The sequence below is a fragment of the Hippocampus zosterae genome, chromosome 12 (genome assembly GCF_025434085.1).
Source record: "Hippocampus zosterae strain Florida chromosome 12, ASM2543408v3, whole genome shotgun sequence".
Lineage (NCBI taxonomy): Eukaryota > Metazoa > Chordata > Actinopteri > Syngnathiformes > Syngnathidae > Hippocampus > Hippocampus zosterae.
In genome coordinates, this window is record NC_067462.1 from 17,429,714 (window position 1) to 17,453,218 (window position 23,505).

The following is a 23,505-nucleotide window of genomic DNA, read 5'->3' on the forward strand; positions in this document are numbered from 1 at the left end:
TCGCCCAGCGTTTCTGGTGGCCGGAGCTCCGCAGCGACGTGACGGAGTTCATCAAGGCCTGCACCTCCTGCGCCTGCGGCAAGTCGTCCCATCAACCTCCGGCAGGACTGCTCCAGCCGCTGCCCATTCCTCCTCGCCCCTGGTCCCACATCGCCCTGGACTTCGTCACGGGGCTCCCGCCTTCCCGGGGTCGAACTGTCGTGCTCACCATCGTGGACCGCTTCTCCAAGGTGGCTCATTTTGTGCCTTTGTCCAGGTTGCCGTCGGCGCTGGAGACCGCCGACCTCCTCGTCGAACACGTCTTCCGTCTCCACGGCATTCCGGCAGACATTGTATCGGATCGGGGGCCCCAGTTTGTGTCTCGCGTCTGGAAGCGGTTCTGCCGGTCCCTCGGAGCTACTGCTAGCCTGACCTCGGGATACCACCCCCAGTCCAATGGACAGGCTGAGCGCGCCAATCAGGATCTGGGGGCGGCCCTCCGCTGTGTGTGCCTCCACCGTCCCGCATCCTGGGTCGACCACTTACCCTGGGTGGAATATGCCCACAACACCCTCGTCTCTTCCGCCACGGGCAGATCACCCTTCATGACGGCTTACGGGTACCAGCCACCGTTGTTTCCATCCCAGGAGGGGCAGGTGGAGGTCCCTTCCATACAGCACCACCTTAAGCGGGCCCATCACGTGTGGAGGGAGGCCCGGGCTGCGTTGTCCCGCACTGCGACCCGGAACCGGCAGATCGCAGATCGTCGTCGGCGCCCGGCGCCCTCATATGTGGTGGGGCAGAAGGTGTGGCTGGCGACGAGGGATCTTCGCCTGGCCGGCACGTCTGCGAAACTGGGACCCCGATTCACTGGACCGTTCGAGGTCGAGGCCGTCATCAGTCCGGCTGCAGTCAGGCTCCGGCTACCACCCACCATGAAGGTTCACCCCGTCTTCCACGTCTCCCTTCTCAAACCCGTGTCCTCCAGTGACTTGGCTCCTCCTCCCACGCCGCCGCCCCCTCCGCGGGTCGTCGACGGTGACCCGGTGTACACGGTTCCTGCCATCCTGGACTCTCGGCGCAGGGGAAAGGGGTTCCAGTATCTGGTCGACTGGGAGGGCTACGGGCCTGAGGAGCGGCAATGGGTGCCTCGCTCCTGGATCCTTGATCCGTCCCTTTTGCGCGACTTCCACGCTACACATCCATCCAAGCCGGGTAGTCCGCCGGGAGGCGTCCATTGAGGGGGGGGGGTACTGTCACGTCGCGTGTCCGCCAGCAGGTGGCGGGTTTTCTCCTCCGCCATCTGTACACCTGTTCGTAATTTCGGGCTGATTACCCTCCTTTATTAAGAGACTCCGGCAGTCATCTCGCTGCCGGAGAATTCCACGCCGTGCCATATTGCTCTCGCGCTCGATTTCGCTATTTGTCATTTGACCCATTGCCTTTTTGCCTTACGGCCGATTACTCTTGTTATTCGCGTTTAGCTTCTAAGATTTTGTATTAATCGTATTTCCGCCATTTCAGGCCCTCCTCGCGTCGTCTTGTTTTCCGCGAGCGTTTTCAGTTGTAATCTCCTTCTTTGTCATTCCTGGTCCTTATTTGACCAGCGTTTTGTGTTACCGTTTTTTCCCTGTCGGGCTCTTTCTGTTTTTGTCATTAAAGACACTCTTTGCTTTGACAAGATTCTTTCGTTGTCTGTTTTCCGGGGATCCAACTCTTTATTTTCTTGTTCTGCACGGAGCGATCGTTATCGCTTCGGGCAGAACGTGACATATATCAATCAGAAAAGAAAAAAAGTAAGAAGAAAGAAGTCTCCATTAATGCTCACACTTTACCCTTAACCGTGATATTTTTACAACTTTTGGTTTGTATCGGGATTATATACAGTACATCCACACCCTGGCACTCTTGTGTCATTTTTCTCTTGTATTCATAATGGATATTTCAATACATTTCTCTATTTATCAACTTTGTTCTGATTTAGCATTATATTTAATGGTTAGAATTTATCATTTTAACTCTGATTGATGTAGGTTGTTTGTACTATTTTTTGAATTTGTTTTTGAACTCGGCAAGCAATTTACTCGTTTTCAGGTCCGTTTCGAGATTATTCCACAGATTAACATCTTTGATAGTTACACTTATTTGCTTGATGTTTGTTCTTGTTTTGAGTTTTTTGAATAAGTTGGTACCTCTTAAATCATAGCTGCTTTCTCGAGTTTCAAAAAAACTTCTGAATGTTTTGGCAGAGCACGTTATTGTGTCCTTGTACATTAATTGGGCGATTTTAAAGTCAACCAGGTCATACAATTTCATCGTATTTAATTTGATAAATAGTGGATTTGTGGGTTCCGTATATTTTGATCTATTAATAATTCGAATAGCTTTTTTTTTTGTAGTTTGAGAATAGGGAGTGTGTTTGTTTTGCAGGCATTTCCCCATATTTCCACACAGTAGGTCATATATGGTAATAATAATGAAGTGTATAATGTGTACAAAGATCTCTTATTTAGCACTTCCTTGGTTTTGTGGAGGATCCCTACGGTCTTGGCTATTTTTCTTTTTACGTTATCGATATGTGGTTTCCAACATTGTTTTGAGTCTATTACTAATCCGAGAAACTTGGTTTCATACGCTCTTTCTATTTCAATTGAGTTTACCATAATTTTAGCTTGGTGTTTGATTGGTCTTGTGCCAAAAACAATTAACTTCGATTTTTTCAGGTTAAGTGACAATTTATTTCTGTCGAACCAGTTTTTTTAATTTGTTTAATTTGTTTTCTACGGTTGTCAGGAGCTGTTTCAGATTTATTCCAGAACAGTAGAAAGTTGTATCATCAGCAAATGGGACACATTTAAATAGTTTTGAGACCTTGCAGATATCATTTATATATAAGATGAATAGTTTTGGACCAATTACTGACCCCTGAGGAACTCCGTGAGTGATTTTCAGTTGATTCGTTTTTTTATTGTTGAGTTGCACGTACTGATATCTGTTTTCTAAATAACTTTTTATCCATTTATAAGCTACACCTCTAATGCCATATCTTTCTAGTTTTTTCAATAATATACTGTGATCTATTGTGTCAAAAGCTTTTTTTAGATCCAGGAAAACCCCAACAGTAAATTCTTTGTTGTCTATATTAGTGGCTATTGCTTCCACAAACTCCATAACTGCCATTGAGGTGGTCCGTTTTTCCCTGAAGCCATATTGATTCTCATTTAACAGCGCATGCTTTTGTATAAAGCTATCAAGTCTGAGAGAAAATAGTTTTTCTAATATTTTTGAAAATTGTGGTAATAGTTATATTGGTCTATAATTTGTAAACAGATGTCTTTCTCCACGTTTATAGATTGGAATAACTTTAGCAATTTTCATTTTTGATGGAAAGATACCAGCTTTGAATGACAGATTGCATATGTGCGTGAACGGTCGCACCGCATATTGTATACTCTGCTTGATTATCGTCATATCAATATTAAAACAATCAGTTGACTTTTTATTTTTAAAAGTTTGTATAATATTTGATACTTCTTCTTGTTTTACAGCAGTAAGGAACATCGTGGAGGAGTTTTTTTTCTACGTATCTATTTCAAACAGGTTTGTTGGATCAGGAATTTGTTTTGCTAGGTTACTGCCGATGTTGACAAAATACTCATTAAATTCAGTTGCTATTTCTGCAGTTTTTTCCAAAATAGTATTTTTGCCTTTGATAAAATACTCTGGATAATCCATTTTTTAGTACTATTTCTGATTACTTGGTTAAGTATTTTCCATATTTCTTTTGTGTTACCTTTATTCTGCTCTAATAGTGCATGATAATGATCTCTTTTACTGGTTCTTATAATATTTACTAGTTTATTTTTATAGGTCTTATATTTTTTTTCTGCTTCTTCAGTTCTGAATTTTAAAAACAATTTATATAAATTGTTTTTCTTTTTACATGCGTTTTCTATGCCTTTCGTTATCCATGGCTTACTTGGGTCTTTATACTTTTTGGAGACTTTAGTTAATGGAAAATGTTTATCATATAAGGAGATTATGGTAGACTGAAATATTTCAAACGCTGTATTTGGGTCTTCGTTTGAGTAGACCTCGGTCCAGTTTTGTTTTTCTTGGTGGTTTGATGGTGGGGGACTAGCTTCCGTGCATACTTTCATCAGGGGAAGGTCGAGACAGCAGATGTTGTTTTGGGAGCAGGCTGCCCAAGAATTTAAGACAGCCTTGAGTCCGTGGCTTATGTCTCTTTAGTGGCGTCGAACAGCCAAATCCGTGATTTCAGTCAATATTTGAGCACGGATTCCAGTTTCTCCAAGTTCTTGACCATCTTGCAGAGACGCTCTAAAACCGCAACAGTTTGTGGTTGAGCACAGTCTGAGTCTGAGTGTTGGACATCCGCACTATGCCATCCTTAGACCGGCAGCCTCTTCACTTCCAATACAGACGCTCCCGTCGGTTGAATTTTGCGATAGATCAGGAAACTGCTAACACCAAACAGTAGCATACCCGTTATCAGAAGGCCGATAATGTAGATGTCATCCACATCCTCAACGGACAGTGTTGACAGGCACACCATTCTCCGCTTCCTCCAAGGATCTAGGCTGTACCCGGCAGCTAAAGTCCCCGAGGGGCCAGGAGGCTCCCCACTGCCTGCTCTTCTCATCGAGAACATTTTGTCTATGGTATCGAGAGACCAGCCAACCAATTCCATCTTTGTTTTTAGGATGAAAATACGACAGGAAATACGAAAACCAGCATTTAGTTTAAAGCACGGTAAAGCTGCGGAAATGAATGAGAAAAGAGTCGTGTCGTAACCAGTAATAAGAACCTGATTTAGAACAAAAGTTGAGCGTGTTGTAGCGCATATTTAGTTAATTACATGTCCACACAATTGTACATACACACATATGTACAATCACTTACATTTGGACATTTTAGGGGAAGCTGAGCTTCCCTTGCAGTCTTAGAACAATCGCCTCTGCATTGCATATATAGTTCAGTATTGTATAATTGTAAAAAATGAAGCTGGCTATCAAATACCAAGTACAACTTTATTGTTCACATCCAGCACATTTGAAATTTCATCCCTCTCACATTATTTTGCTTTAAAAAAAATCCTACTTCACGGATTTGATTTATCACTGGTTCTTTTTGGAACCTAACCCCCGCGATAAACGAGGGATGACTGCATGCCAGAAGTAACTGGTGAAAATATTTAAAGTGTGTGTGGCATGAAAGTGTTCAGAATGAGTGATTCTGTTCCCTACAGAATGTTCGAGGATTGTTTTGGGAATTTCAAATGGAATGGAATCAAATGTATTGTGATCGCACATGCACGAGTACAGAGCAAAGGAATTCAATCAATGGTTACAACCTGTCCCAGAGACATGAAAACAATCACCAACAGATGGAGAAGCCTGAGACATTGCCCTGATTTTCTTGAATGAAAAAGAAAAACATAAGGAAAGGGGAGTGAAAAAAACAAGTCCCAAGCTTTGCTCCTATAAGGGAGGGGCAGACACAGTATGGGATTGGAACAAAAAAAAACACAAAATACACCACATGAAATGAATTGGAGACATGAACAAGAAAGACTCAAAATACTTGCACATATGGAAGGGGAGGCGCTATTCAGGTGGGGAATACATAACAGCCCAGAACTACTGGGTGGCGAGTTCACCCTTTTAAGGTGCTCCACACCTCTTCATTGCACCTGGACTATCACCGAGGGTAGGAGATGGGTTGGAGGAGCCGACGGAAAGCGTTTTTGTGTGTTTTCCAGCTTTATCTGTTGCATGTAGGTATGTACAGTATGCATGTATTGTCAAAATGACTGATGCGTAATATATCATTAAAGCAACAATGATTATTTGATCATAAAGATAATTTATTTGGAGCATGGTGTGGCTACAAAAGGAAATACAACTACTACTTTCAATTTTTTCCAAATACAACATCTTCCTACTAGATTACACACCATCTTCATTAAAAGACAAACCATTAACACAAGTCAATTGTCTTACATATACATACAGGACCAGATCGACGTGGATAACCAACAATAACCATAAAGTCATGTTATAAGTTATGAACCATTTATTGATATGAATTGCTACGTTTTCAAAGTAGGAGCCTCTTAACATGTTTCCACGATACGTCTGATAGACGCAATCCTCATGTCAACCGGACCCGTGCCCATTTCTCTCACGCTCCTGTACTCCCCTGGTCTAAGGTAAAACATTCTGCCCCTGAATTGGGGCTGCTCATACAGCAGCCAGTGGCCCTCCAACACCTGAGCAGACAGGCAGTCTGACATGCGCAGGGTGTCCAGGATGTTGTCGCAATCATCTAGCAGCTCGTTCATTTGACCTCCAAAATTCTCTCTCTCAAATATCTTCATCCTGAATGGACCTTGGTGCTGTAAAGCGAGGAACATACCTTAGAAGGTGTTTAGCTTTGTGAGACATTTTGCTTCCCAGTTGGGAGCTTCCACCCAAAAAAAAACTTTAAAACTTGACGATTTTACCATGGGGATCATACGGCAGGAACGGATGCAGTCGCTCATGCTGATTCCCATCAAGCGCTGGTTGTCGGGGTACTCTCCTCTGCGGACCAGCATCTGGTGGCCTATAAAATTAGAACACTCATAGACCATGAAGCAACCGCTCTCCACCCGGCATGAGTTGCAGCGGCTCAGGAAGGAGGTCAACTCGGCGCAGTCGCTGCTGGTTTCGTAGGAGCGACCTTGGAAGTTTCTGTCCTCATAGAAGATGATCTGCAAAAACATTTAAAATAAACCATTCAGAATCTCAACAACCATGTTACATAAAAAGAAAAAAAATCATTTCACATACTCTGCCCATGCTGATGTCTAATCCTATCCCTGATTGCAATGCTGCTTGTGCCCAGCTGCTGAAACCTTTTATAGTTTGTCATGATAGCCAAATGATCTATGGAGCCTTTGTGTGGAACATCTTACTCAGCAGCGCAGCATACAGGCCTATAATGTTTGTTCAATCGCTCTGCAAATAGTTATTATTCCTGACTGTATGCCTCTGGTTGAGTGCCAATTGTGGCCACCTTCCCTATGGGTGAGAACGTGTCACCTAGGCCTCTTTGTGTACTGTACTCTCTGTGGGCACAAGCACTTTGTTGGCTCCTATTCTTATTCCAGGGTGAAAAAATAGCTTTGTGTAATAATTCACTGGTGCGGATTCAAATGTTTTTTGGTGCCTCTGGATTTTCTTCAGTTTTTCAAACAGTAGGTGTACTTTTGGGAAACATGAAAAATATGTTCTTGGGGAAAGTTGTGCCGAGGCAAAAATTTCTACTGGGGCACAGGCCGCCCATTACTGTAGTTTGGTCCGCAACCACTGCATTCAAACATTGGTGTATTTGTCATGTATACGCCTGCGTAACTAACATTATTTTCAGTAAGGCTTTAATTAACTGTTGAAGATAAGACCGGGCGTCAAGCTCAAGGAACCAGACACTTTTTCACCATGCGGTTATGTCACATTTTTCTAATGGGCAGTTAAACTGCTCCTGCTTTGGAAGCTACTGTTCCCTTGAAGTTTACAATTTCTAAGTAACACGCTGCCACCTATTGGTGTGACATAAGTTATTGATGGCCGTTTAAAAAAAAAATGTGCATGAGCTGATACCACTCCATGTTTTTATTCATTCTGTTTCAGACTGTTTTGTGTCAGCCTTGCATTTGTCACATTTCTTCCTCAAGGACAGTAATCGAGAGATAGATTGTCTATCTAACTGATGACTTTCAGAGAGCACAAGATGTGTTCAAAAATACTGCGAAAACCAGACATCCTGGGTCAAGGTCAGGACGTTTGACTTTTTTTATATGAAGCCATCACACGTGCACAAAGGGAAATCAGACTTGACCATTTTGCTGATATGTAAATGACCAAATTTAGATGATAATAGCTTCCCCTCGTCTGCACATTCTGCATGTCGATATAAACCAGTGCAGAGGCGCACCAGGCAGGGGGGGGGCAGCAATATGATGGAAAATGGGGACAGTTGGGAGCACGAATGTTCACATTCTTTTGGTAATTTTTTTTTATTTATGACACATGGACTGAAAATAGCCAGCTTTCATCCAGATTGTGTTCTTCGAGGCTGCAAACTTCTACAGCAGCTTGTACGAGTGCAACATTGACATCCTGGATCTTAGCTCCTACTTAAGTTCATGCAAATCCATCAAAGTGGAGAATGACTGCCGGATGCTCTTCGAGCTCCTAATACACCCCGAGCTCAGCCGACTACCCCAATTGCAAGTGAATGGGACGCGACGACCATAAAGTCATGTTGCTACGTCAAGAACGTGAGCCAACTGGAAAGGATGATGGAAGTTTCTGTAGTGGCTGTGGGATTTTGCTGCACTCCATCCAAATACCAGCATTGCTGTGCAGTGAGGAAGCAGTAATCAGCAGACAAAACGGTGGGACTTTCCATTTGCAGCAGGTGGGCAGACACTGATGCACATGGCCTTCTTACAAACAGAATAAGGATGTTTAAACCAGTGTACACACATATCAAGTCAAATTGGAGTTTTTTTAAACTATTCATTTGTGGTGAAAGTCAGAAAAGGCCCAATTATCGGATATCTGAATGATTATCCAGTTGTGTTGGAGCTGACAATGGGAAATGTTAAACCTGTTCACTTTTTGCAGTTGCAGATACTTACAGATGTGGTCAACTGATTATTCTCGGGATGTACCAAAGTGATAGCTGATTGGGAAGGCATCTGAAATTCATGCTGTTGCCAGACGCAAATAGGGGAGCAATCATTTGTAAAATGTCTCTCTCAAAACTTTCACCTCAATATATATGACGAGGAGATGAGTTTGCCGCCACGCTGTATATTCCAGACAAACTAAAAATTGGCCTTGGTTTTTTTTATTTCTTTTTCTAGCGGAAAGCTATCTGGTTTGTGTTTTTCAGGATTGCGGCTGACTTTTGGCTCAAAGCTATTTCTCGCATGCCAGTCTTGGTACTGGCACGATGACAAGATGTTTTGTGTGTGGCGTGGTGTGTTGAAGGGGTCAGCGCCTCCATTTTTCAATGGCAATTGGTTCCTAGTCAAGTGGGAGCCTCTCTCACATTCAAAGAATTGGTTAATGTGGTAAAAAATAAATGTATGCAAACCAGCTTAAAGCTGCAGTGTGTAACAATGCCGTAACTAGAAAAACTCCTACGTAAATTTAGGATGGACAGCTAACTTTCATGTCCAAAACCTGCATTTGGTAAGGATTCATTGCAAATTGGGGATACCTTGTACAACTATTTTAACCTTTGTCGGTTTCACTGGCTTATTGTCACATTGTTGTGATTTACCAGCCAAATAATGCATTCATTCATTCATTCATTCATCTTCCGTACCGCTTGATCCTCACTAGGGTCGCGGGGGGTGCTGGAGCCTATCCCAGCTGTCTTCGGGCAGTGGGCGGGGGACACCCTGAATCGGTTGCCAGCCAATCGCAGGGCACACAGAAACGAACAACCATCCGCACTCACACTCACACCTAGGGACAATTTAGAGTGTTCAATCAGCCTGCCACGCATGTTTTTGGAATGTGGGAGGAAACCGGAGCACCCGGAGAAAACCCACGCAGGCCCGGGGAGAACATGCAAACTCCACACAGGGAGGCCGGAGCTGGAATCGAACTCGGTACCTCTGCACTGTGAAGCCGACGTGCTAACCACTGGACTCCCGGGCCGCCCCAAATAATGCATATTTACAATATTAGATATTTAAATATTACATATTTGTGGAACAATCCCTGTTCTGTCTTTGCATTAGCATAAGTGCTAATGTTGGTTTTACAACAAGCAGCACTTTGGGGAGGGTCAGTTGGCTGAGTGCGTCGAGAAGTGCCCGTTGGTCTATGAGAGTAGTGATGGCTGGCGCGGGGGTCATGTAAGAGTGGGCTCCTTCCACAAGATCATTTTGTTCTAAGGCAATGATAAACACTGAAAAGTCAAAAATGAAAATGAAAGATCTTTTTTGGCCAAATAAGTGTATGCTCTCATCAAAAAAAACGACCAAGTAGGCTACTTTACATTTGCAAATATTCAATTTTTATAGCGTTAGATTAGTGCTGCATTCAAGCAAAACAAAATCGAAACACTTCATGGCTTTTGGATTGGGGCACTGACCCTCAAAGATTATTGGACTGCACATTGGCCACGACATTCATCAAGGGAGAGACTCTGTGCTTGGTGGTTGCGCCTTCTCGGCAGCATGGGTATACCAACACTGTTTTTGACTGGGAGGAATGTCGGCGCCATTTGACTGTCGTTGCTGGACAGTCCCGGGTATTTGTGTCTTGCGCCTGTAATGGGCAGCATTTTTCACAGCCCAGCTTTGTTCAGCGGAGAGATCGGTGCTGTTGAACGGTCTGCTCCTGGATGGATGTAAGGCTTGAGGAGCCGACAATGAGAAGAAAGGCGCGTTAGCACGGAGGTCCGATGCGGATTTGGAACTGGGAGTTGCGGCTTGGAGTTTGAAGCGGATTACGTGGGACAGGAGAAGGGAACTAATCTCTTTTCGTCAATGGACGCTACAGCTTTGTGTTTGCTTTCAAAACTTAGGTTGTACCAGACGTGTGCACATTCTCAGCATGACGTCTCTGATCCACTGGTGTAAGGACACTTTGATCCTCTCCTCTTTCATCTATAACTGCTTCAGACAACAAAGTGTATGCAGAAAAGTGGTGAAGATTGCACGACTGTCTCTGTCCTATGTGTTGTCTTGTGTTATTTTTGTTCTTTTGACTTCAAAAGGGCACCGCGAGAGTGGCTGCCTTTCCAGCAGCTCCTATTTTTTTGTTGTTCTACTTCTTCCTTTCATAAATTTGCTGCTGTGAATTTCTCCATTGCGAGACTAATAAAGGTTTTCTTAATCTTAATCTTAAAACTGAGTTTGGCACCGCTGCTCTAGAGGGTGCAGTTTCAAATATGAACATTTTTGGAAGCAGAAGTACAATAGAACTTTAGTCAGAGCTCAAGAATGTTTCTGGGAGCATTATTCTCTCTTCTTTTTTCAATTATTTTTTTATTATGCATTCCCAGGTCCATACAGTCAATGAGAGAACAAAGCATACAAGTCCTTTATACATCTGATTTTACATAAGATTAGCTCAATTTAAAATAACCAGAACTGAGTAAGCAATACATAACGTGTAAGGACCAATAAGGAGTATAACTATATCACTTTTTTTTTTTACAATAGTAAAATGAAAAACAACAACAAACATACAGACAACACGTAGTGGGGTAATCTTCTGACTCATTACGCCTTCTATTATAGGAAATCTAAAATACAGACTCAAATAAAAGTGTAGAAAGAGTAAAGGGTGGCCACAGATGTCGACTCTATAACAAATGATGGTCGTACTGGCATGATATACTGTACTTCATCCATCTTTCCCACAAAAAAGTTTGATGTTTAAATCTCAAAGTAAAGGTAATCCTCTCCATTTCAAACATATAATAAATTATGTCGATCCATTCTTCAACAGTAGGTTTTTCTGTTTGTAACCACTTTCTTGTCATAGCCTTTCTGCTAGCGGCAGTTAGGATCTGAAATAAATATTATTAGTTTTATTATTATTAAATATTTTTCCCTCTCCCTACCCAGCGTTTTTCCTTTCTGAATTCTGATTGTAATTTCCCCATTGTGGGACAAATATAGGATATCTTAATCTTATTTGAAACTAGAGCTGTCAGTTTAGCGCTTTTTATTGGCATTAATTGAAATGAATTATAACGGGATAAAATTGTTTCTCGCGAGATTAACGCGGCATACGTCACAGCGGATATTACGTTGCTCTATAAATAAACCAGAAACAAAACAAGCACGCTGCACAGGTCCACGCACGTTTATTTTGCCAGCCACGACACTGAAAACGGATCCTTAAAGAGTTTATGAATGGAAAGTTTACTTTTAAGAAGTTGCCAGATTGTTCCACTGACAAAACCAAAGTTACCTGTATGTTTTGCAGTCGTAAACATTATAGCACGTCGAGTCTGAAATACCACTTAATGGCCAAGCACAGAGCTGACGTGGTACTCCGCCCCCTCGTCTCAGACAGACAGCTAGAAGGACCAACAGAATCAACATAGCCTGACTGCTGTGTTCAAAGCAAACTTGAGAAAAACGAAATATTCAACCATGGCTTAAATCCACTGTAGGCTGACTACTAGTTTACCTTAGATGTGCACTTTATAATGTTATATTTCTTTGTTTTGATTCCATAAAAAGAGCTGTTAAAGGAGCTGTAAAATATTTTTACAGCTTAAAATATTTTTTTTCACTGTTGTTGATGGACAGTAATATCGTGTGAGAGATTTTGCGTGAATAACTGCTCCAAGTGAAAAATGTTCATGTAAAATAGAAAATCGAAATTGTTATTTCAGTAAATATTTGCATTTTGCACATAGAAAACTGATTCATGATTCCGTGTTGATGAGAGCATTAAAATGGTGAAAAATAGGACAAAAAATATATAAAAGAAAATTCTGAAACAATAAAAAAATGCGTGAGTAATCGATCAATTTTTAGTGAATTTGAGTTAATTATGACAGTTGCATTTTTAATTAGATTAAATATTTTAACCGTTTGACAGCTCTATTAGAAACATTTTCTGATTCAATGGCCCCTAAGTATCACGACTCAAATTTAAATTGGATGTCTCTCTGAAAAACACTCTGTAGAACCTTATGTACCGCCCGCCAAAACGGCACCAATGATGTACAGCTCCAAAATATCTGAAAATGGTTTGCTTCAAGGCACGCACATTGCCGCCAGCATGCGGAAGAATTAGTGTAGTGCCTCTTTTGAGATGGGGTGGCAAAAAAATTGTATTCGCGTTTTCCAGCAAAGCTCTCGCCAAACACGTGAGCTTGAAGTTTTCCATTTTATCTCACAGAGATTTTCCCAAACTTCTTGCTTTAAGACCATATTACCATCCCGCTCCCATTTTTGTTTTATGTGCAGTGAGCTTTGCTTTATTTGTTATAGCCCCTTGTAAATTGTTGAGCTGAATTGCTGGTTAGAACCGTAACTATAAGCATCCATAAACACTTTTAACAGAATATTATCCCACCCCGATTGTGCACATCCCCTCTGTATTTGGTTAATATAATGCCTGAGCTGGAGTCTCTTTATATACTTTTAATTAGGCTTAGACAGTGGCTCATTTTTGATGACACCACTGTTGGATTATCTAGTGTGGAGATCAGCATTTAAATGCTGCAGGCATTGTCATGACAATGCTGCACACTGCCCAGTGGATGTATAAATCCACAACGGGCTTGTGGAGAATGTCCTGACATACCAAAAATTGTGTGAAGCCCAAACATGGAGCAAGTGGGAAAGGTAGGAAGATTTTGTCAGAGTTAGCCACCATATCATGTCTAATTGTTTTGAATTTACTCTGAATGACTTTCATTCCATCAATCCATATACAGTGCTACCTTGACTTTTAAGTTTACGGTAATTTGTCGCTCTCAAATCAACGTTTCCCAATGAAATGAATGTAAATAGCAAGAATATATACAAGCCCCCACGACCAAGAAACATCGCAGCATTTTTTGGGGGCGGGAGGCTTTTTTGTAATAAGAAAAATAGTGTATTGTGTGTACTATTGTACTGGATACAACATGTGATTATAAGTTTAGAATAAAATAGAACGTAAAGAAATGTTTTAAAATGAAAGAAAATTCTCCATATTTTTCATACTGAGTCACTTCAGTGAACTTAATTACATACGTAATGGAGAATTGTAGAAGATGGAGCGATAAATCTATTTGAACAAGTTGCATATTTTCTCTACAATCAATCAGCGCCACAGCGAAAATTGGATTTTGGATTGGATTGGATAAGCTTTATTGTCAAATGTACTGTATGTATAACATACAGCACAGATTAATTTTTTGTTCCCTCTCAACATAAAACAGGAGGAGCCGCTGCGGGTGTCCGCGCCACTATCAAAAGAAAAGTAAACAAAAAATTACAAAATAATGCAAAACAACACATGAGACACAAACAATTGTGCACTCTTAACCACTTTCCTGAAATGAAAATGATTGGAAAAAATAATTAGTTCAATCCCCACAAATTCTTTAAAAAAAACAAGCTGACAAATATTAAACATACCGTAATGTTTACGGGTGCAATGATGGACAACAATGTCACTGATAGATTGCACAAATTCTGTCATTCCAGTCATTTGATCACCAAGTTTGCGTAAAATCCAAAACATTGACTTGCGTCGATACACTTGACCAGATTTGTGTAACGTCTCTAGTCCTTACCTGAGCCCTTCAGCTCTGTGATGTAATTTTCAGTCAACAATCAGAGGCAAAATGGCTGCTCCCTGAAATGGATGAAAATGGTTGGATTTTGCTGCTTAAATCTTATTCCATAAAGACAATATTAATCAGAATACTGTGATTTATAAAAGTGGGCAAATGCAACAATTTTGTCACAATTTTTTTTTTACTTTTTTTTTTCCCTTAAACTATTCGACCGATGGTCGGTTAAACATGAACAAATCCAAGAAACGTTTCTGAACATTTAATAATTTGTGGTGGATGGGCGTCATTCTCAAACATGGCCATTTATATTGGCATTCAATTATGAACGTGTACTGCGGGAAACGCATCACCAGCTTTAACCAATGCTAAGCTAGCATTAGCACTGTAAAGAAGCCGACATAAGCCACAGCTGCTAGGTTGATAGCATTAGCCTCCAAAATCGTAATGGAGTGTGACTACAACACTAAATGTTATCATATTTAAGTGTTTTTCTTTTTGGATTGTACAATCAATTTTAAAATCCTCAATTAAGCGCCTTCAGCTGGTCCAGAATGCCGCTGCTCGCCTCTTGACTGGTACTCGTAAGAGGGAGCATATAACTCCTACTCTGGCATCCCTTCACTGGCTCCCCATTCATTTTAGAGTTATTTTCAAGATCCTCCTCTTTGTTTTCAAATCTCTGAATAATCTCGCGCCACCTTACCTCTCTGAGCTCATCCGCCCCTACACACCTGCCCGGCGCCTCAGGTCTGTGGACCAGTCTTTGTTAGAAGTACCAAGAACTAAACTGAGGCTCAGAGGGGATCGAGCCTTTTCTGTTGCTGGTCCCTCTCTCTGGAATGACCTCCCACTGAACATTCGGCAAGCCTCCTCGCTGCCCATCTTTAAAGTCCTCCTCAAAACTCACTTGTATTCTTTGGCGTTCGACTCAGCATGACTTAGATTTGTTCTTGATTTTACTGCTTGGTGCTTTCTACCGCCTTTTATTACCGATTCGTCTTACTGTTTATTGTGTATGTTAAATCGCTCCATGTACAGCACTTTGTATGCAGCGGTGGCTGTTTGAAAGTGCTCTATAAATACTGTTGAGTTGAGTTGAGTTAAAATGATGAATTTACCTGTCAAGCAGAAATATTGCAAATTTTGCATTGGCTTCTGAATTTTCTCACGTGCCTGAGCTCCCTCCATCTCTCAAGGAAACTAAGATGTTGTCCCCCCTTTGTTTTGTCTTCTGTCCGATTCCTTCTTTTATGATTTTCTTTTTTAGTTGCCAAGTTGTTGGCATAAGGGATATTTTTTTGTATATTGTCCTTTTACAATAATGGATATTCCACAGGATTTTCAGTAGAGCTATTGAAACCCAACCTAACAGGTTGGGTTTCAAATAGCATGTGTTCTGTCTGGTTGGTTGTTTTTCCTCAGGTGTGGTGGTTTGTTGCAAATCAAACTAAAGATCCAAGATTGGGGGCTACAGATATTTTTCCATGGCTCATCATTATCATGTTCTACTGAAAGGTCATACGGACAATTTTAATAAATATGACAAAACATGACTTTTCGTAAATTGTAAACTCACCCTTATTTTCCCCCCACTTCACAAAATTAATTTGTTTGTCACATTCTTTTCTCATTGTGTTTTTATTTGTATTTTACTGGCTGCTGTTTTTTTCCACCTACATACTGCACAGATATACATTTAGTATGTGTTAAAAAGTGTGTTACAGTATATTTACACATTTTTTAATGAATATAAATGTTAAGAGTCTGTGGGAGGGGTTAAACTGGAACAATTATTTTGTAAATGTTCTTTCATCATGCATGGGTACACTGCATACAGCACAGGTGTCAAACTCAAGGACCGCCCCATAATTTTGTGTGCCTCCGATTGCAAATTATGTCTGTCAACTTTCTTTCCTAAATCTCCACCAAAATGTAAAATATTTATGTGTAGGGAATAATTTTGTTACCCTTTTTACAGCGACTTGAACAATAATTCACCATCCTATCATCTTTGACATCTAATTTTAAAATGAGTAAGCCATCAATTCAACATTTATTTGGTTTTGCCGTCATAATGGCCCAATGAGGAAAGCTAACTACCCTACTAAACGTAATTACAAAGTGGCCGACGACTTGTGTCTGAGTTTGATGCCCCTGGTATACAGCAACAACATCCTAATTTTTGGTGGCCAGATCATCTTTTACCAAGAGCAGAACTTCCAGGGTGACTATTACGAGTGCAGCAGTGACTGTCCAGAGCTGAGTAGTCACTTGAATCGCTGCAGCTCGGTGCGTGTCAAGAATGGGGCCTGGGTTCTGTTCGAGAGGCCAAACTACCTGGGACGCCAGTACGTCATCACCAGAGGGGAATACCCAGACTACCACCACTGGAAGGGCAACACTGCCAGCGTCCGCTCCTGCCACGTTATCCCCTATGTATGTTTCTTTGAGACGATCTGAGAAAAAATTCTCAAAAGCAAAGTTATGATCATTAATTTTACAGTCATAAAGTGACTGTAAAAAGTGAAAAAAGTTCAACTTTACAGTTTATTGCATGTTTATGAACAAAAAGGTATGTATTGAGCTGAAAATGTAATCGGAATGAATGCAAGGATATAGTCAGAATTTGATAAGACATTTGCAATATGAATGATAATCTAGGGGAACAGTCACACATTTGAGATAAGAATTGTGACGTTATGATAAGTTCGATTGCATGACAAATTTGTGAAATATAGTCCAAGTTTCAGGAAGAAAGTCACAGTCGTGCAGGAAAAGTAGTTTACTATTCTTGAAATGAAATTTACAAATATTTTTGTCTCAAAAAATTCTAATGTAAATTTGCATTTTACCTGAGTAAAGTCATAATCACTGAAACGGTAACAACAATGTTTAGAGAATCATAAAAAGTGCAATGAAAAAGAAATTTGAAAAGAATCTTATACAAGAAAAACAATAAATCCGGCACCAGATGTGTCAGAAAAGTTCCAGGACTACTGTCACAATACATATGTCAAACCCAGAACACAAAGTTCACATTTTCAAGACTTCATTGTGGTCCAGAAAATTCCCCAACAGGTCTGTAAATAGAAGTAATAAAAGCAAGTACTACAGGAAAGTACTTGCTTCATTCAGTGCTCGAGAAGAGGTAACCAATGTGGCAGGACAACTAGCGGGTGGTTTAATTCAACTCATTTTTATGTAGAAACATACACACACACACACACACACACACACACACACACACACACACAAATGCACACACACATGGTTTAACCAAGTGCTGTACGTAAAATTCAACATAAAACCACTCATTGTGACAAGGCGTCACAAGGCTCACAATGCCATGCTCACCCAACACTTTTTAAAAGAACATCATCTTGCCAGAGCAACCCTACTCACCCGATCTGGTTGTGTGTGTGTGTGTGTGTGCGTGTGTGTGTGTGTGTGTGTGTGTGTGTGTGTGTGTGTGTGTGTCCGCCCATCTTTTTTTCCCAAGCTCAAGGGCTCACCAAGGGGCAAATTTTAAAGAAGTGAATGACATTGAGATGGTGACCGAGCTGCGGAGAATCCCATTAGAAGCCTTCTTGGAGTGCATCAAGGCGTGGCACAGATGCTTAGGAAAGTGTGTTAGATTTCAAGGCATTATTTCAAAAGAAAAAAAATGGATTTGACATATGTATTGACAACAGTCCTGAAATATTTCAAACACAGCTTATAGGTCGTGTTGTGTTTGTATGTTTCATCATAATGGGCCCTATTTTGGTCGTTTGGCGCCCGTGCTGAACTTCATTTTCATGCTAGCTCAAGTCTAGTCTCGCGTGTCTGGGGTGTGCTGGCACACGAAGCAGCTTCAATGCACCATTAATTGTAGAAATCAATTAACTTCACGAATTATGATCATTATCATCTCAAAATATTTCTAATAGCAGCCTCACCACTATTGGAGACAAGGGGGTCTCCAATTACATGTCACACACACGGCTGACTACCAAAGGGTAGATATTGCAGTTTGCATCCCAATCTCATTCACAAACTCCAGTGAGTCTTATTTCTGTTTTTGCAACATTCAAGCATAGTGCACTTGACCGGGTGCTGCATACTGCCCTGAGTTTGATGTAAATGACTATGTTCCATCCCACAATGGTGCACAAAGGCATAAATGCCCAGTTATACCCATTTTACTGGTGCAAAGTCTAGCAAAACACCAAAAGAAAGAAAACTCCACCAATGCCCGGAACAAAAAATTTCGCCCAATATGAAAAATGCAGTTTCAAACACATGTTCACTACAGAAAAGACATCAAGTTCCTTGTTTGTTTTCCAGTTTTCTGGCACGTTCCGAATCCGCATTTTTGAGAAACCTGACTTCAGTGGCCAGATGCTGGAGTGCATCCAAGATATCAATCAACTATCAGATGTTTGGTCTCCGGGGGGCGTACACTCTGCCCAAGTGCAAGATGGCGCCTGGATCTTCTATGAGCTTCCCGACTATCACGGACAACAATATTTGCTGGAGAGAGGCCATTACCGCCGCTTCGGTGAGTGGGCCGCCTTGGAGCCCGCAGTTGGATCCCTCCGGCGTGTCTGCGACATTTAGATGCAACTTTAAAACAAAATAAAAATAAGATGCAACAAATCAGGAAATTTGACTTTTTAAAAAGATAGATACCGGTACATGTAATTTTAATACTACGAGAATAAAGTCAACTGGGATCATTTCAAGATAAAGTGGAAATCTTACAAAAATAGGGTCATCTTTACAAAAATATAGTTCAGAGGTGGGCAATTAATTTTGCAAAGGGGCCACTCGAGTAACTAGAACGCTTGCCAGGGATGAGTTCGCTCGTACCCGTAGGAGCATTAAAACATGCAATCATGCTGTGCGACCGGAAGAAATATTTACTAGCACACAAAAAAAAATGGGTGCATTTGCGAGCATAAAGATCTCACTTTCAAGCCCTGACTAAATCCAAATATTGACTGCATGTTAACGTACTCACAGTGGGAGGGCCAAATGTAGTTGCAAATGATAATATATCAGGAGGAAGTCATTGTGGTACACCAATTAAGTTGTAATAGGTGAAAAAAGTTGGAAGTAAATAGAACGCGGAATGAAAAAAAAAGAGATTTAAAGTTGTAAAATTAAGGGGGGATACGGCGTGTTTTACAAGAACACAGGAAAAAAGTCTAAATTTGACATAGGTCAATTTGTGTTAGGAAGACGGAAGAGTTAGGGTAAGACTGAGGTTGTTGCCAAATTGAGAGGGAAATTTAGAAGAGCAAAGTCATCATAATAACAGAAATAGAAAGTGAAAAGGGTATTTTACAAGAATAAAGTTGAACCATTCCACTGAAAAGAAGTTCTTCTATATCCTTTGCAAATGATCATTGATATTTTAACTTTTTAGTTTAAAATGAATTTAATTTATTGGCATATTACATGCACATCATTTCCGATTTTGTTGCTCAATCATGGAATGATTTCTGTTTTCATTTACCATTTAAAGAGCAACTACCACCAACATGAATTTAGAAATGGAGAGCAACAAACCTCGAGACTTGAGTCAATGCGGGTGACACACACAGCGTCAGCCGTAGCTATGTCTGGGCACAACGGTGATATCAAATTAATTCACTTTGTTTCTATTTAATTGTTTATATTCATTTCAATTTATTAATGTTTCCTTTTGGCTTGAAATTTAGAGTAAATACAAATAATAATGGAGTTTGAGTATAATTCAGTGAATTTTCCTCTGATTTCTAGCGCCCCCTACAGTCCACTGCGCCCTCAGCATCTGCCTATTTGGGGATCAGGTGTTGGGCTCTGATACTTTTCAGGAAAAAGTCATACAAAAACCGACTGTTCACAAGCCAATTGCATAAAACAACTATTAACACTTGCTTGACAATTTACAGTTTTCAATTAACCGAACATGGCTGAATCATGGAGGAAGATGGAAACAACCTTATTCCCATAACATTACAATTTCTTCTTGTGACAATATTAGGCGCTGAAGAGGCCACGTCGCGTTGAGCACAAAGGCGTGATTACTCAGCGGGATTTGTCAGGCAAAGCGCGGACATGCCAGATGGTGTTAAAAGCTGACTCGGCGGAATATGCTGGTCCAGGGCATTGGTGAATGCCAGCTGCTTTTAGTGCTGATGCGCAGCTCGCTGGAACAACACCGAAAAAAACTACAATTCAAAGGAGGCATGGCTCCCGAGTTGTCACCCCCTCCCTGCAGCTGTACCGACACACATTTCCACACGATATGTTCGTTGGTTAACCAGTAAGTTCCAAAACCTGTTTAAATAAAAACAGAACAACAACATCAGGTCAAATATATGAAGAAGATAAGGGGGTTGTTAAGGTTGTATGATTGCATTTTTGCAATTGAGCCAGCAGAGGGCAATGTAACTACTCTGCATTGTTCGTGGTGAATGACGTGATCAGACATTAAAAAGGGGCACGCTGTTTTTTGTTCTCCATTTCTTTCGCTCTCTGCCTGTTGAAATAAATATGCCGGTGTATGGCTGAAGAAAGCACCTATCATGACATTCTTAAGATGGTAGACAAAATGATGTCAGTCGACAAGCGCTGTGAAGTAACCCTGCGAACAGGGGTGAATTCCATCTGATTGTTGGAAAGCCATTTTGTACTTAACAAGAAATAAAGCGTTCGAGAGCCAAGTGGTCACCGAGAAGGATAAAAAAAAGGAATGAGGGGGCAGTCTGTGCTTATTTTGTGGCTACTAAACACTGTGTATAACAGTCGAAAGGCTTCTGGAAAGATGTTCCTTTATTTGGTAGTACTGCTTTGGGTGCTCCGTAGCCTCCTGCTTGAGAAGAGGGAATGGAAGAGTGGGTGTAAGCCACCGCTACAAATCCAGGGACTGATGTTGGGATGTTTCTTTAAACTGAGCTTTTAAATGTCCAAACTGTGTAGTTCAGTTTATACCCACTAAATGGCAGCATTATTGCGTTACAAGGATCGTGCTGAACCAGTTGACCCTTTTGCAATCGAATGATGTCGACTATGATGATGTCCAACTATTTCAATCCTGTTTAAGAAGAATGGATTCAAATGAAATGCAAAAAATGAAATTCTTCTCTGATTATATTAACAAATTGACTACTGTATTATAATTATTTTTTAAATGGTCTTGCAGGTTTCAAATAAGACCTTGGTGACGGACGTCACGCTGCGGAGGCAACTGGAAACAGCATTGCTATGGAAACCAATGTGTGCGCCACTTATCTGTAATCCATCATCCATGCTGGATGTCACACCGAGAAAGCATGGCCCAGCTAAAAAAAAACAAAAAAACTTGCTAGTTAACTTTAGCAAAGCATTGAAGCACTCTATTCAGTATTAGTTCTCTTGTCATGGTCCTTTTTACCCACAAGCATACCTCACGTGGATTTGTAAAAGCCGGTGTGAACTCAGTATGCCTTGCTGTGCTGACGTCTTCTCGCACAACTCATTTGCATGTGAGAGAAACCGCCTGATGACCCAAAAGTCTTCCCTTTGCATCATTTAGTCCCAAACGTTTGCTAGCGCAGTCAATAAATTACACAGTAAATCATAATTTTATGTCATCCATCATATCATTTCCTATCACGAGTATACACTCATGGTATACATGCTATTTGATAGTTGTGGGGACCATAGCGATACTATGGTCCGCACAAATACTAATTAGCATCTCCTCCTTCTAAAGTTCTATGTACTTATAATACTTCCACCATTGGTACTAATATACAGATAGATATGCTACGGCTATGACTACTACGAATACTGGATATTCTACCAATATTACAGTACCACTAGTAATATACGACAATTCTAGTACGCCTACTACCACTATTACTGAGAGAGAGAGAGAGAGAGAGAGAGAGAGAGAGAGAGAGAGAGAGAGAGAGAGCTGCCAACCTCACTTCCAGAACAAGTTGTCCGAATTTCCTTTTTTTCTTTTGCATTTTGGTTGTTTTTGTGTCACTGGGCTTTACGCGGATGCTGCCTGTCAAGTCTGCCTGCTGACACATCAAGTGCTTGCAAATGTCTCTGAAGTAGGTGAATGCTGATCACCGAAATTGCGCAAGGTCTGAAGAAAGAAGTTGTGTTGTCGGGAGGCAAAATAGCAAGGCCAGGGTGTTTTCTTAACAGGCTATGAACAGCACAACACTAATTCGTATAATTCACGATAGTCACCATGACAGAACTGTTCTCCTGCGTTATTCATGTCGACAGTATTTTTATAGCAACCTAGTGTACAGTAAGAGATCATAACAGAAGTGATTCACGTTTTTGAGACAAATAAGACACTTCAATCGAACAGTTGTAATTTATTTTCCCAAGCCACGCAAAGCCGCAACACAAGGATGAAAGAGCCGCGTGAAGCTCCCGAGCCGTGGGTTGCCGACCACTCATCTAGAGCAATCAAGGTTAGGGGCATAATGAGTTTCTTTCTTTCAATTAATTCCGTATCAAAATACAGTATAGATGATCCTTAATATTTTACAATACTGAATACTTTATGCAATTGTATCATAAGTCTGTGAGTGTGTATGTGTATGTGTGTGTGTGTGAGTGTGTGTGTGTGAGTGTGTGTGCGTTTGTGCGTGAGACTTCAGCTCCATGAACTTCCTTAGCTCAGAATATAGTGGAAAAATCAATAAGATTATTGCATTAACATAGGCATTTCGTAAAACGCTAATTTCAAAATTATTATTATTCGTAATGAACTAATTAATGAATTAATTAAGCACTTAATTAATTTTGAAAATGTGTGCTTCTTTTTTTAAAAGCCGAAGTACCACTTTTTTTCAACTGACTACAGCTGACAGGTTGGTGTCTTCAGTTTCTCATGAGAGGCTTTTAACTTGCACCAGCAAGCACCACAGATGGCTTTCATTGCACACACACGCTAGCTAAAGCAAACACTCCTTTATGAGCAAGGAACAGAGGGACTCAAACCTCCCCTACACGCACACACAAGCTTGGTGGTGAATGTGAGTGTTTACAGTGGCATATGAGGGGGATCCTGGGAGGCGGCTATTTTTAGCTCTGGTTTCATCATTCCTCTCCTCTGCTGGAGCTCTCTGCTGCATTCTAATGAAGAGACCTTGTGTTTGCAGCTCGCTCACAAGACAGGCGCAAGAACGGCATGACTTTCACACC

At 41.1% G+C, this 23,505-nt stretch overlaps 2 protein-coding genes across 6 annotated transcripts; one reads left to right on the forward strand and one right to left on the reverse strand.

Annotated features, from left to right (window-relative positions):
- Positions 1 to 6,057: 6,057 nt before the first annotated feature.
- LOC127611355 (gamma-crystallin M3-like) lies at positions 6,058 to 6,864 on the reverse strand. 2 transcript variants are annotated; one of them, XM_052081869.1, is made up of 3 exons: positions 6,834 to 6,864; positions 6,506 to 6,754; positions 6,058 to 6,397 (listed from the first exon to the last, which is right to left on the reverse strand). In XM_052081869.1, exons 1-3 carry the CDS (start codon positions 6,840 to 6,842, stop codon positions 6,116 to 6,118), a joined length of 540 nt encoding a protein of 179 aa, XP_051937829.1. In that variant the 5' UTR covers positions 6,843 to 6,864; the 3' UTR covers positions 6,058 to 6,115. The 2 variants fall into 2 exon arrangements, with proteins under 2 accessions (XP_051937829.1, XP_051937828.1); XM_052081868.1 differs by lacking the exon at positions 6,834 to 6,864 and having other exon boundaries at positions 6,506 to 6,766.
- Positions 6,865 to 7,998: 1,134 nt separating this feature from the next.
- On the forward strand, positions 7,999 to 21,937 carry LOC127611352 (gamma-crystallin M2-like). Of its 4 annotated transcripts, none has more exons than XM_052081862.1 (3): positions 13,341 to 13,381; positions 16,516 to 16,758; positions 18,649 to 18,949. In XM_052081862.1, exons 1-3 carry the CDS (start codon positions 13,364 to 13,366, stop codon positions 18,919 to 18,921), a joined length of 534 nt encoding a protein of 177 aa, XP_051937822.1. In that variant the 5' UTR covers positions 13,341 to 13,363; the 3' UTR covers positions 18,922 to 18,949. The 4 variants fall into 4 exon arrangements, with proteins under 4 accessions (XP_051937823.1, XP_051937822.1, XP_051937819.1 ...); XM_052081861.1 differs by lacking the exon at positions 13,341 to 13,381 and adding an exon at positions 21,494 to 21,937 and having other exon boundaries at positions 15,950 to 16,758; positions 18,649 to 18,862; XM_052081863.1 differs by lacking the exons at positions 13,341 to 13,381; positions 16,516 to 16,758 and adding an exon at positions 7,999 to 8,463.
- The last annotated feature ends 1,568 nt before the right edge of the window (positions 21,938 to 23,505 follow it).

What these genes read in the sequence shown, in the direction of transcription:
- LOC127611355 (XM_052081868.1), bottom strand. Translation starts at nt 6,766, where the DNA reads ATGTTTTTGCAGATCATCTTCTATGAGGACAGAAACTTCCAAGGTCGC. An exon ending in CCTGCCGTATGATCCCCATG is followed by an intron (nt 6,398 to 6,505) that starts GTAAAATCGTCA and finishes CTCGCTTTACAG; the next exon opens with CACCAAGGTCCATTCAGGAT.
- LOC127611352 (XM_052081859.1), top strand. Translation starts at nt 16,405, where the DNA reads ATGAGGAAAGCTAACTACCCTACTAAACGTAATTACAAAGTGGCCGAC. An exon ending in CCTGCCACGTTATCCCCTAT is followed by an intron (nt 16,759 to 18,648) that starts GTATGTTTCTTT and finishes TTTGTTTTCCAG; the next exon opens with TTTTCTGGCACGTTCCGAAT.